Source organism: Nyctibius grandis, chromosome 13, assembly GCF_013368605.1.
Source record: "Nyctibius grandis isolate bNycGra1 chromosome 13, bNycGra1.pri, whole genome shotgun sequence".
In the NCBI taxonomy this organism is placed as follows: Eukaryota; Metazoa; Chordata; class Aves; order Nyctibiiformes; family Nyctibiidae; genus Nyctibius; species Nyctibius grandis.
In genome coordinates, this window is record NC_090670.1 from 15,510,343 (window position 1) to 15,523,559 (window position 13,217).

The 13,217-nt window shown below is 45.9% G+C and overlaps 1 protein-coding gene across 1 annotated transcript; it reads left to right on the plus strand.

The window, feature by feature from the left end:
- The first annotated feature begins 1,299 nt into the window (after nt 1-1,299).
- Nucleotides 1,300-10,569, plus strand: UBE2A (ubiquitin conjugating enzyme E2 A). Its single transcript, XM_068411941.1, has 6 exons — nt 1,300-1,624; nt 1,908-1,988; nt 2,117-2,142; nt 7,550-7,639; nt 8,572-8,660; nt 9,104-10,569. Exons 1-6 carry the CDS (start codon nt 1,581-1,583, stop codon nt 9,230-9,232), a joined length of 459 nt encoding a protein of 152 aa, XP_068268042.1. The 5' UTR covers nt 1,300-1,580; the 3' UTR covers nt 9,233-10,569.
- Nucleotides 10,570-13,217: the final 2,648 nt, after the last annotated feature.

Sequence of the window (13,217 nt, forward strand, 5' to 3'; positions counted from 1 at the left end):
GTGCGGAGGGGAGACGGTCACACGTTCCCCTTCACGTTTCAGGCACCTCCGTCCAACTCTGTCCGTGCCTCCGTCATCGGCCAGCCAACGGGGAGTTCTTGTGAATGATGTTTTCTTGCAAAATATGATTTCTTGCAAATGACTATTTCCTGCGAATTATGATTTCTTGGGAACACAGATTTCTTGTGTACCTAAAGGCAAGGCTCTAAACATCATCTCTTCTTGACAAGCACCCCGAACTCATCCGTTTCTTCTTGTATAGGCTGGGTAAGAGCAGGAAAGGTCAAGAACAGATTTTCAGTGCAGCCATGAAAGCAATGTTTTTATTGTTTTCTTTCAGCTTCTGTGAAAGGCAGTGGGTCTAACTCCTGTGACTTTTCTGTAGCCACCCCCCCCACACGGCTATATTACATGAAGTTACAAGTGAGGATAAGCTATCCTATCCAGTCTAAATGAGAGCAGAAAGAAATTCTTTACTCCCAAAGGCAATTAAAGAAAGGTAGAAAAGAGATTATTTTCTCTTGGAAAAACCTCTCTGTGGAAGCAGAAAGTGCAGCATAGCAGGTTGTGCTGGTTTTGGCTGGGGTAGAGTTAATTTTCATGGTAGTAGCTAGTGTGGGGCAGTTTAGATTTGTGTTGAAAACTGTTGATAACACAGGGATGTTTTAGTTATTGCTGAGCAGTGCTTACACGGAGCCAAGGCCTTTTCTGCCCCTCACACCACCCCACCAGCGAGTAGGCTGGGGGCGCACAAGGAGCTGGGAGGGAAGAGAGCCAGGAGAGCTGAGCCCAGCTGACCCGAGGGATATTCCACACCGTATGGCGTCATGCTCAGCATGTAACACTGGGGATGTTTGGAGTGATGGCGTTTGTCTTCCCAAGTCACCGTTACACGTGATGGAGCCCTGCTTTCCTGGGGATGGCCGAACACCTGCCTGCCCATGGAAGGAGTGAAATTCCCGTTTTGCTTTGCTTTACCTATTAAACTGTCTTTAACTCAACCCACGAGTTTTCTCACTTTTATCCTCCGATTCTCTCCCCCATCCCACCGGGGGATGGAGCGAGCGGCTCGTGGGCTGAGTTGCCGCCTGGGGTTAAACCACGACAAAGGTGAAGGGACAGGACTGCTCCGTCCGGTACCGATCGCCGCGCACCTCCGCCGGCTCCCCCGCCGCCATTACGCACCCGGCCCCGCCCACCAGCGCCGCGGAGAAGGCGGCCCGCCCTCCCTCCGTGACGGCCACATTCCACCCCCGTCCGCCACAGCCGTTGGTACAGCCCCCCGGCCTTAGGCACCGCCCTTCGCCCCCGCGGTAGAGGCTGGGTAAGGGGCTCAGCGGCATCCGGCTCCGCCTCCTCTCTCCGCGGCAGTCGGTACGTCCTGGGATCGCTCGGCAGCAGGCGCAGGAGTCGGTGCAGCCCAGGGCCTCCCCCCGCGCCCGCCTCAGTGGTAGAGGCCGCGATCGCCCCTGTTCGTCAGCGCTGCCGCTGCCTCAGTTGGAGCTCGCTGCCGCCGCCGCCTTTGGGCGCCCCGTGCTCCCCCTGACAGTGTATGAGTGATCTATAACACTGAGCCCGTCATGTCCACTCCGGCCCGTAGGCGCCTCATGCGGGACTTCAAGAGGTACCGAGGCCGCCGGCTGAGGGGAGGGCGGGCGGGAGGAGGACGAAGGGCCCGGCTCTACCGGGGGAGGAGGGGGGCAGCACAACATGGCGGCGGGGTAGGGCGCGCTCCGCTGATTGCGTAGGCCCGGTCCTCGCTGCCTGCTTGCGGATTACGCCGTTTGCGCAGGGGCGTGCAGCTACCTGCCTGGGTTACGCGAAGTGCGCAGGGGCGGCCGCCGGCCGCGCGAGGGGCGCCGGGGGGGCGGCGGGGCCGGCGCCTCAGCCCTCCCCGTGCCCCGCAGGCTGCAGGAGGATCCCCCGGCCGGGGTGAGCGGGGCCCCCTCCGAGAACAACATCATGGTGTGGAACGCCGTCATCTTCGGGTGAGTCGGGCGGCGGCGAGGGACCGGGGGCGGCAGGCGGCGGGGGCCGCTGCTGCTCGGCCTCCGGGGGGGGTCAGAGCTGGGCTGCCCGCGGGGTAACGCTGTGCTCTGCTTCTTCCCTCCTCTAGGCCCGAGGGGACCCCTTTCGAGGACGGTAAGTGCGGCTACGTGCAGGCCCGGGGTCTGGCTTTGCTGCAGTTTGACACGGCCTTGGTGTGTCACTGCCGTGGACTTTGCAACAGGTGTGGGCCTGGGGATGGAGAGGGGACACGGGCGCGTGTTCACCTGACCACACGTGCGTACGCTGCGTCCAGCACTTATGTACATTTTTATTATTTTTTTTTCATTCTACTCCAAGAAAGTGTTGTAGTTGTAGACTGCTATGTTCATTTACAGAAACATACAAATTATCTTGTGGGGGCTTGCTGGTAATTGCTAAATCTGACTATCCTAAGCCTAATTTAATGTACCGTTTTAAGGATCTCCAAGCTTTTCTCTTGAACTGTGGATCATGTTTTTAAGAACACTCATATTTGGAGAACTGTCAAAAAACTGGTATAGAACAATTGTCATTTGTTTTGAGTTCTGTTTTTTCTGATGCTGGAAGTGTTTCGTGAGTAAGTCCCAATGTGAGTCAGCTGAAGTAGGAAATGGGCTGAATGTTTGAGGAACTTCAGAACAGATTTTTTTGAGTTTTTTTTCTTGGCATCTACTTTAGTCTGCTAAAATTGATATTGTTCAGGGTTAAAGATTAAAAGAACTTTGTAACTTTAAAAGCTGACTAAATAGGTCCTTGTAACATACGTGTGTCCTGGTAGTTTCTGTCAGGCCTTACTTTTATAGTAAGTATTTTATAGTTTTACTGTCTACTGACTTATGCCAGTCTTTTATAGTTTTACTGATGCTGTATGAATACTTCAGCATCTTTGTGAAAACTTGTTAGACATGAAATACAGTCTGACTGAAATCAGTGATGCTTTTTTTTTTTTAAGATACTTTCAGTGCAGGCTATAATTAATCCTAGATCTCCATGACTCATGACAAAAGCGTAGGAAAAATTCCTTAACTCTTAATGTTGTTCTCGGCAAACTCCTTTGTCTCTGTTTGTCCTTGGAGGTAGCACCTGTGGGCATGCCTGTAAATTGCAGATTTTTTTTTTTCTGTGAGGATTTTTAAGATTTTAAATATTTCAGGCCTAAGAAAACTTAAAAAACTTCAGTTACTTCTTAAAAATTTATTTGATTAGTTAAGAAACTTGCTATAGTAGTTGCTTTAGAAGTCTAATGTTTAGAACTTGAGTATTCCATAACATCACGTAATAGAACAGGTAGACTAAATGTATTGTGTTATCTCATCTTGTAAACCTTCAAGAAGGGCTCCCTTAAACTTCTGTGAGGATTGCTAGAGCCACTGAGGTTCTTGGTGCACTGTCACTAATAGAGTGATTCATTGTTTGGAGCAGAAAGCTGTCTCCTTGCAGTGTGCTGAAATGCAGGTGGTTTCCATGTTCAGGCTCTTCCACCTCAGTGTGGGGTTAACAGATGCCATAAGGGCTTTCTTCAATGTATTTCCATTTAGTTGCAGAAGGTTGGAGACTGCTTTTGAGAGCCCTGACGTATTGATTTCGTCTGTGCTTTCCACCGTGGCAGCATTATGTCTTTATCTCAGATACTTCGGGCACGCTGCACTCACAGCAGTTTGAAGTTCAAACAGATGCTTGAGTCTGCTGCTGCTGTCCTGCTGCTTTGGCTGATCTCATAATATAATCTCGGGGTGTGATGGATTGCTCTTTTCAAAGCAAAGTGTGTGTTTTCACAGTATGCGCTCAGGAAAACAGATACGTCTTGTGTTGCAGGATACGCTTATCTCCTTTTCTCTAGGACATATCTTACATTGTGCTAGATAACAAAATACTAAGTGGTGCCTAGAGATACAGGTGTGTTGGTGCCTTGGCTGTGCTTTCCCATTAGTGAGTAGACTAGCACAGTTCAGATAATGGTAGCACGGTTCAGAAGCAGTTTAGCTTAATGTAGGTAAAATTAAGAGAATTTTTATTTAACAGTATTGAGCTGTTGGTGTGGGCTTGTTTTGTAACTGTGCAGGCCCTTGTGAGTTGAAGGTGCACTGAAGCTCTGTAATTGTTCTCGTGAAGCCTTTGCAAGGCAGTGTTCTTCAGAAGTCGCTTTTATTTTTGTTTTTAGGCTCTGTCTCTTTCTGGTGATACTGTAAGACTTCAGATACCTTAGTTCTTGTGCAAGTGGCCTGTGAAATATTTTTTCTGTTGAACATTTCAGCATCATGAGAATCACTGTTCTTTATCCTCGTTCTGGTGAGGCCCTTCTCCAGTCTCAGCTTCTGAGGTTTCTTAGCTTTATCTGAACTGAAAACCTTAAGTTCAAACACGTTTGTGTACTGGCTGTGCAGCATAATGCAGCTAACAGCCCTCCCTCCCCTACGCCCCCAGACTTTAGAGGGTGTTTTCACAACTCGGTGCGCAGGCTGGCTCGGCCTAGGAGCAACTACTAATTTAGATCAGCAGCATAACTTCCATCTTCTGGTTTGAGAGGATTCGATTGCAGGTGTCTGCAGGAGGACCCTGGGGATATTTATCCTGCCCTTCACCATATTTCTAAGAATCTATATGTGTGGCATCTAAAGTGGTAGTGCTGTCACAGTGATGGAAACCCAGCCTCTCCCAGTCCTTCAGACCTGTTTCTCTGAAACTGGATGATGCTGTTGTGGTTAGTGCAGGATTCCTGGCTCGGAGAGAGTTAAGTAACGCATCTATTGTAGTATCGTGCAGGAGGCTTGAACAGAGAAAGCAAGGCTTTTGCCTTCCGTATGATTTGTTTCTTGCTAACAGAATATGGATGGTGTATCCTTGTGCGGGAGAGGAAGAGATCATCCCTGCTTTATGGGCAGTGGAATAGAGGGTGCTGCTCTCGCTCCTTGCAGCGAGAAGGGCCTGGCAGGGACATGGGTGCAGCTCTGGCGGGGGTTCCTCAGGCCAGTGCACAGGTCATGGAGAAGCCTCTCTGTTAGCCCTGTGGGAGTCGCGCATCCTGAGGTAGGAGAAACAGATCAACAAGGTAAGTAAGTACAAGAGAGAAAAGAGAATGTTCTTCTAAGATCAGTGATGATCTTCATGTCAATAATGACAGTGAATATGATAATTTATGTTTTAAAATTGTCTGTCGAGGGCAAGTTGCAAGGAATACCAGTTAAAAGCTTTAAAATTAGTGACAGAAAAGATCAGACACTGAAGGCATCCCCAGCAGTGTGTCGTGGTACCTGTTCTGCTTGTGTGGGCTTTCACTGTGAGTGGCCCTTGGACTTTGGTTCATTAAATCTCTGGATTTGCTTTTAATAAAGCTCAGCAAGGAGGTGTTGCGTACTGTGGAGTTCTTTCAAACAGCCATTGCCACCCTGGGTCTTGACTTGGAAATTTGAGTAGGTAGATAGTCCAGCTGGAAGCTGTCTAACCACTCACTCAGATTTGTGTTAAGAGTAACGCTGTCCCTGGTAGGACAGGTACCTTCGCTTTCTTTCAGTAGTTTTTAATGGATTCTAAGACCAAACTGCCTTTGTTAGTGCTTTTTGGCCATCTTCTCTGTCCCCTCTGCTCCCACTTCAGGCAGTGTTCTAGAATAGCATTCGTTTTCTCAAGTATTCTTGTTGAACTCTACTGTTTGATGGTTTGTGCTCAGTTTTCAGCCTACTGCTTGCTTAGTCACCCTTCCGCAGAAGAAAGTGTCTGCTTTCCTACCTCGTAAGGAGGCTGCTGAGAACCAGAACTGGGGCAGGGAGAGCTGGGAACCTCTAAGGTTTAGAATCAAATCTCTAAGCATTCAATTCTAAAGGGCCAGTATTGCTTGGGATCGTCACGGTGTAGGGAAGGAAGGGTAGTCCTGAGCTGATGTTCGCAGCTGGTAGAAGTTGTTAGTAACTTTCCAGCACTGGCTTTCAAACTGATCTCAGCTCTGGCTCTGTGCCTCTGGATTAGCTGGAGTAAAGCTTGAAAGCCCCACTGCAGACTTCCGCTAATTTGAACAATCTTAACTATACTACTCTTGTTCCTTTTGTTTTGCAGTAAGATAGCATACTGTCGGCTCTCTGCTCTTATGTTGTTAGGCTGCTAATAAAAAACAAACATGCAAAAGCTTATTTTTAGGATGTTGAGACTTCCCACTGCTGTACAGAAGGCTCTGAAGCATCTGTGCTCTGTCTTCATGTGCAAACTGGAACGTCAAAGCCATGACCTTCATTTCTTGCAACTCAATGTTATAGTTTATCTCCTTATAAAGGAAGGAGTCCCTGGGAAATACTGCAGGTCCTAGCTGATCTGAAAAAAAAGGAAAAGGGGTTGAAAAATCTGTTCTCTGGCTACCAGTTGTTGGCACATTTACCAGCCAAACAAAGGGAATATGTTAATTATATTAGTGCTGGAAAACTCCTGCATGGTAGGAAGCAAGGATGAGCTTTATATCTGAGCCCCTGAGTTTTAATTTGGGCACTGAGTGTTGGGGGGAAAAAAACTTGCAACTGATATATAAGAATGCCTTTTCAAAAAGGTGCTATGTCTGCCCCGGCAGCTTGTTACAGCTGTTGCTGTGAGGTGCGTTCCTTTTACAGGAGAGCTGTGTATTTATGTGAAGGTGCTTCCAATATTTCTCTCTGGGCACACCCAGGAACTTCATAAGCTGCCTTCCGGGTTGGTTGGTCTCAGACCATAGCATCGTAAAGAGGAGCTTGCGTGTTTTGAAGTGGAGTATGTAGAGTTCCTTAGTTACTGATCTGAATCACTAGCAGTGCTTAGTCCCTTGGACCCATATTTATGCTGCTTAGTTGACAGACTTCTTATTCTCAGATTGTCGTAGCCTGAGGAGAAGGGCTAAAATAACTTACGCTGGTGCAGGCTGGTAAAAGGATTGGTTTGGGACTTAACTACAGAGTTTTCTCTTTCTGCTTAATCGCTCTTTCTCAAAGGAAGGCTAGTTAGTGTGAAGTGAATGGTCAGATTTTTAAAGTGTCTGATTTGGATGCTGCTTTCAATACTACTGGTCTACAATAAGACCTGATTACCTCACAGTTGTTGATAAAAATGCATTCTCTTGCAATTTAAACAGGAAATAAATAAGAAGGTCCTTGTCATATTAGCCTATTTCAGTCTCTAGGACTTACTAAATTATGGCCTGTTGCACAGATGGTTGTTCACACACTTGTGTTGTTTTTACAGTGCACTGGGATTAGGCTTTGTGGAAGAAAACCTTAAGGGTAGATTATTTCCTTACACAAACCTTTTGACTGGGGTGGTGGTTTTGGCAGTAAAAGTAAGTCACAGGAGATACTCTTGTACCAGTATTGTGCAGGACGTCAGAGTTAATCATTAGCTCCAAAGGGAGCAGAAGAATGATTGTAGGACTGAGCAATCTGTATTCCATATGCAGCACACATGTATGAGCATAATAGTGTCAGTTTGTGCTTGTGGAAGGATGCTACTTACTCATTCCTTGTGTAAATTCATTCTGAATAAAGGTTACTTATGTCTCTTTCAACTCCAGGAACTTTCAAACTTACAATAGAATTCACAGAAGAATATCCAAACAAGCCACCTACTGTTAGATTTGTCTCTAAAATGTTTCATCCAAACGGTAAGTACTTACACAATGCTTTTTTCGTATTTTTTTTTTTTAATTGTATCTTTTTATAGTGCTGTAGAAAAAGATCTATTTATTATAAAAGTTTCCACTCTAATAAGCTAGCAAAATTCCAGTGTGGTTCTGTGTAGTTTTGCTAAGGATGAATATGTGAGCAGTGCTCAGGCTTGACATGAAAGGGGCGATAAAAGGAGCCTCTTGCCTTTCGGGTGTTACAGCACAGTATTGATGAGACGTTCTTCTCTCTCAGCTGCCTGCTGTTAAACCTTACAGAAGAATATTTTATACTGAAATAGCAGTGCCTTGAACTTTTGTCTGTACGTATTGCATACATAGCATAATGACGCTGCTGAATGCAGTTGTCTTTTATCACTTTTCTTCCCCGAAATGCCTGCAAGAATGATATACCTTGAAATGTAGTGCTAGTTTCCAACTACAGCCAGTGATAGTAAGACTGTTTAATTAATACCCTTGCTTGGTAATGAAAGGTTGGAGCTGTGTTCCTTGCCTCCAAACAAATATTAGCTTTGTGAAGAAATACTGGAAACTTTCAAATGCAGCAAATAAGCATGTGTGGGTAAAGTGCGTTGAGGGAAGGCTCTTCTAAAGCCGCTGTGAGAAAGGTGACTGCACATTGACTGTTGTAGATACTTTCTGGGGAAACCTTATGTGTAAACCACTTTTTGCTTGTGTTCTTTATTTGGTTCACTTGTGGATAGCTTAAATTCTTTTGCCTTAAAATCTGTTTGTGGTTTTCCATAGCGGTCATCATGATGTCACAGAGAAGCTTGATGTTGAAGCGTAAGCAGGGGTTGGCTTTTGTAGCATTTGTCAGTATGTAGGTGTTCAGGATCAGGCAGTACTAGGAAAAAACTGAGTCGCTGTACAACTTCTGTTTTAAGCCATTCTTCTTAAACCTTTTCTAGTCTATGCGGATGGTAGTATATGTCTGGATATTCTTCAGAATCGTTGGAGTCCTACTTATGATGTCTCCTCCATCTTAACATCCATACAGGTAAAAAGAACTCTTCATGAAAAGGCAGAATGAAATCAGGATGCTTTGACAAAAACAGCTTAGGAAACACCTTTTTTTTCTTTTTTTTTTTTTCCCCCCGCTCCTGATAGCCAGTATAGCAGCTATACCTTGTATTTGCTGAAGTACCAATACTTCCCAGATGTGAATTGACTAGACAGTGACAGCAGGTGGTCGCTGAAGGGACCCATCCAGCGATTGCACTCCCTGGGTGTTGCTGCTTGGCTGGCAATTAAACAGCCACCTGCGCCGCTAAGAGTAAGACTGATAGCGAAAGCTTCCAATAACTTACAACTGGAATAATATGATGTACCTTACCTGTATCTAGATGAACTTCTGTGCTCTTATTAGTATGGGTAGTTTAAGGAATGTTGGAAAACCATGTGTACTTTCAAGTGCCTAAGAATCTTTTTCTCTTTGCACAGTCTCTATTGGATGAGCCAAATCCTAACAGTCCGGCAAACAGCCAGGCAGCTCAGCTATACCAAGAGAATAAGCGGGAATATGAAAAACGGGTTTCTGCAATAGTAGAACAGAGCTGGCGTGACTGTTGACCCAGGATGATGCACATGAACACTCTGTTGATGAGGCAAATAACAAAGTGTCTGAGTCATCTTTTTCCTCCTAGCATTTACTTTGAAAGCAGAATAGCTGTTGTGCTGTTGCCACCCTCCCTTGCTGAAGCTTCTCCTTGGACATCAGAAAGCACCCACTTTGAAGTCAAATGTTCTGTACTTGGGTTACTTGCAAAAGAGTTACCGATGCTGAATTCATTTTCTGTGGTCCCTCTCCAGTCTTAGGGCAGTATTGTGCATTTCTGTAGTGTACACTAAGCTTTTAATTGTAATTGTGTTATACACAGTGATGCTTATGTGTAGCTTGATAAAAGGGATGTTTATATACATACACATTTTTTTAACTGATATTAACTAAAGTGCTGATCTGTCCAGGCTGGTCATTTACCTCTACTCTTGGTTTAGACCCCACTGCATTTGTAAGTACTGAGTGAAGAAATAACCTCGTTTCCCTTTTGTATTGGTTTATCAACTCCTTACTCATGGGAAAAGAAAAACAACTCAAATTGATTCCAATCCAAATATTTAGTGAGACTGTGGAATGCTAATTACTTCTGCACTGCACATGCAAGATTTATGTACAGATATACATAAATCACAACAGTTGTGGTACTTTGATCTTTGCTTAGGGTGAGAAACAACCCACCCCCCCTTTTTTTTTTTTTTTTTTATTTTAAAGGACATGCCTCCAGAGACTGCTTCACTGAGTTTCTGTAGTCCTGTCACTGAGGCATTACTGGACAAAACCAGGTAGAGCTGTGGTACTCTGAGCAAAAGACCTTCACATGAAGGAAGAGGTAAAACCTGAAGCATTCCAGCGGTGGAATTACTCTCCTTCAGTGTCCTTCTCCTGCCCCTTATCTTTAGCTGAGAAAGATAAGTTCTTTGGGATCCAACTTTGCCTCGTGGAAAGTATGAACAAAGTATGGGGTAGGCACTTGAGTCTGCAGTTTCTGCTCTGTGTAGATTACAGTGTGGTTTGTGTGAGCTACTGCTGCGTGCTCGGGTTAGTTTCCCTTCAGTTTTATGAAAATATTTTTTTTCAACTCTGAAAAAAACCCCCATGTTTGTAAAAGTCCAGACTCACCTTTTTTTGTACAGCTAAGTTTGTACATTTGGATACAGTACCTACCTTAAGCAGCAGTGTGGGATGAAACCTACAATTGTGTTGTCCACTGTTCCAGTGTCTTTTGTGTGCACATTGGTCTGTTAGTTGAGAAGTCTAACTTTGCACAAGTAACCCATGTAAGAAACTGTACATTTTTCAAAAGTTGTAAATAAAGTGTAACCTTAGTGCTTATTGTATAAATAGGCAAGAGGTGTAGAACTGTGATTGTTTGCACTGGGAGGGTAGGAGTCCCTTGCGGGAGTGAGTGCCAGGTCCACTCTTCACCAGGATTGTGAAATACTTCCTGACCTTTGGGGCAGCAGTTGTGCTGGGGCTAAGCTGTGCCCCATGCAGTGCAGGGATAATAAACTCAGCCCTACCAGCCAGGAGAAGGTGGCTTGAGGGGCGAAGGAGGAAAAACAGGCTAGGATCAGCTAACTCGCAGAGAAATTGAGAAACAGGACACAAATCTTGGCAGAACAAGCACTTGCAGGAAGCTCAGCGCCGTGTCATGCCTGTGAGGGAACTGGTGACAAAAAAGGAGCCTGTGATAACAAGTTAGTTACAGCAACTTAATGGGCTCAGCAATGAAGTCTTGACACAAGACTCATTTTCCTCCTGTCTTAGGAGGGGAGAACAGGATTTAAAATGACTGACACAGAAGCTGGTACTGCTGCTTAGCTCTACAATTAAGATAGAAGCTGCCAAGCTCTTTCAAAAATTAAATCAGGATTCATACCTGCTCTGACAGCACCGTAGTAGCACCCAAAGTTACAGACCAGTGCAAAAAAAAAAAAAAACCCTAATCAAAAAAACCCCAAAACCACCCAAAATGCACCCCAAAACCACCCAGCACCTGCACTGATGGTGACAACTGCAGCCAACCAAGAGTATCTTAACCATTGCCCCAGCTGTAACGATTTCTGTGAGCTATTGCAAGAACTCTTTCTGGATGGCCGAGTCATTCTAATGTCACAGAAGCCCTCCGTGATCGGGCCCTCCATTTTTGTATTTGCCTTGCTAGTCACTAAAAAAGAAAGAGGGTGGAGTGGACTCTTAAGGCAGCCAGAAACGGGAGCAGCACAGAGCTGAAGAAGAAAAAAAAAAAAAAAAACCAAACAAAAAACCACCCCTCACCTTTACACCCCTCTTTAGGCCAGGCCTTCATCCACCAACTTAATTTTAAACCAGGGACTGGCTCTCCAGAAAGCTTACGGCTGTACAAACATGCCGCAGAGGCTGGCAATTCTTCAGCTCAAACAGGTAACACCCAGTCATCCCAATCAACAGCCCCTAACTGACCAGGATGGCAAGAGACAGGTCCTGCACAGAGGTACTGGCCCTCGGCCAAGGTGGGTGGCCAAGAGTCATGGCTGCTGCCCTGGACAGGAAAAGCAATGCCGTGCCCAGACTCACCCCAGACAGCTGCCCCTGCTCAGGTACCAGAGCCTTCAGCCAGCACCACACCCCCAAAAGAGACTTTTTTTTTTTTTTTTTCATCCCGAATGCTGCAGCGCTGCTCTCGCTGCCTTTCTCGGCATCCCCAGCTTTGAAGACCTGCTGCATATCCAAGTTAGGGAGGGGGAGCTGCACTCCTACTTGCAGGCTATATCTGCCTAGAAAGTACCAGGCTTCTTCCACTCCTACAGCACCATCTGCTAGAGCCCAGCGCTCCTGAGAGCAGAATTCAGCAGCAGAGAGAGGCAATAGTGCACACACACACACACACAAAAACAAAAAAAACCCCACCAAAACCAAAAAAACACCACCAAAACCAAGTCACTTTCAGAATTAACTGCCAGATGTTTTTTTTTTTCTACAAAGACAGCAGCAGCATGTTTTTATTTCTGCAGTCCAAGCTAGTAGAAGCTGTGCTGCAGCCATCCAGGCAAAGAGCGGAGGGAATGCTCCCTCTCTTTGTCACAAGCCAATCTTACCTGCCAGGGCAGCCGCTTCCTCTTCACACCGCGGGGATGAAAATCGCCTCTAACTGCACATCACCAGGCTAGCCTGCTTCATCAGTAGAGGTCAGTCACCCTTCTAAGTGCTGAGAGCATTTAAAAACAGAACAGGAGGTGGAGAAAAAGCTAGATGAGGTAAAGAGATGGAGAGGCAAAAATAGGCAGCAGAAAAACAAAAGCAAGACAGGAGAACAGACAAAAATATTTCATTAGTACTGGCTTTGTATGCAAGAGTCATCAGCAGGCCCTACTGCTGACAGGGAAAAAAAAGCAGCATCTATAGGCACAGCTTGCTCTTGGCTCCTCTAAGGTCAAGCCCTAACCTCTGTGTTTTCAAGCACAAAGTGAGCATTCCTCCATGGCTCACAAAGCACCACGGCCTGGGGCACTGCCGGCAGAACTGCACAGGCAAGACCGGAGTCTGCGTCCCTGGAGAGAAGCCCTCCTGCCTCCCGGCAGCGTGTGCCCGTCCTGGAGAGACGACACTCACCTCACACATCAGAGCAACGCTGGAACGGTTACTTGTGAATCGCCCTTGACATACACAAGCACAGGTACAGTAAGGGAGCAGAGAAATAATTAGGCACAGATTTGATTTTGCTCAGGATTGAAGAGCTGATATGCAAAGTAAAAAAAAAAAAAAAAAAAAATTATGTAACACTCCCCCCAAGCTCCATGCGCATCTTTGAGCGTGGGCTCTGCCTTTACCTCCGGTTTTGGTATTTCACACTTCACCGTGGTATTTGCACATGTCAAGCAACGCTCCAAGGTACAACTGCACCGGAATTATCTCAGTCCGACACAGTGACGATTAAGGTACGTTCTGTAATTCTCACTATGGGAGATTCAAGGTAGGAATCTATGAATAAAACCCTACTCATAAACTAAGGACATC

Excerpts from the sequence above, each read along its gene's own strand:
- UBE2A (XM_068411941.1), top strand. The coding sequence starts at position 1,581 with ATGTCCACTCCGGCCCGTAGGCGCCTCATGCGGGACTTCAAGAG. Across the intron at positions 1,625-1,907 it reads CTCATGCGGGACTTCAAGAG|GCTGCAGGAGGATCCCCCGG; the intron begins GTACCGAGGCCG and ends CGTGCCCCGCAG. Across the intron at positions 7,640-8,571 it reads TAAAATGTTTCATCCAAACG|TCTATGCGGATGGTAGTATA; the intron begins GTAAGTACTTAC and ends AACCTTTTCTAG.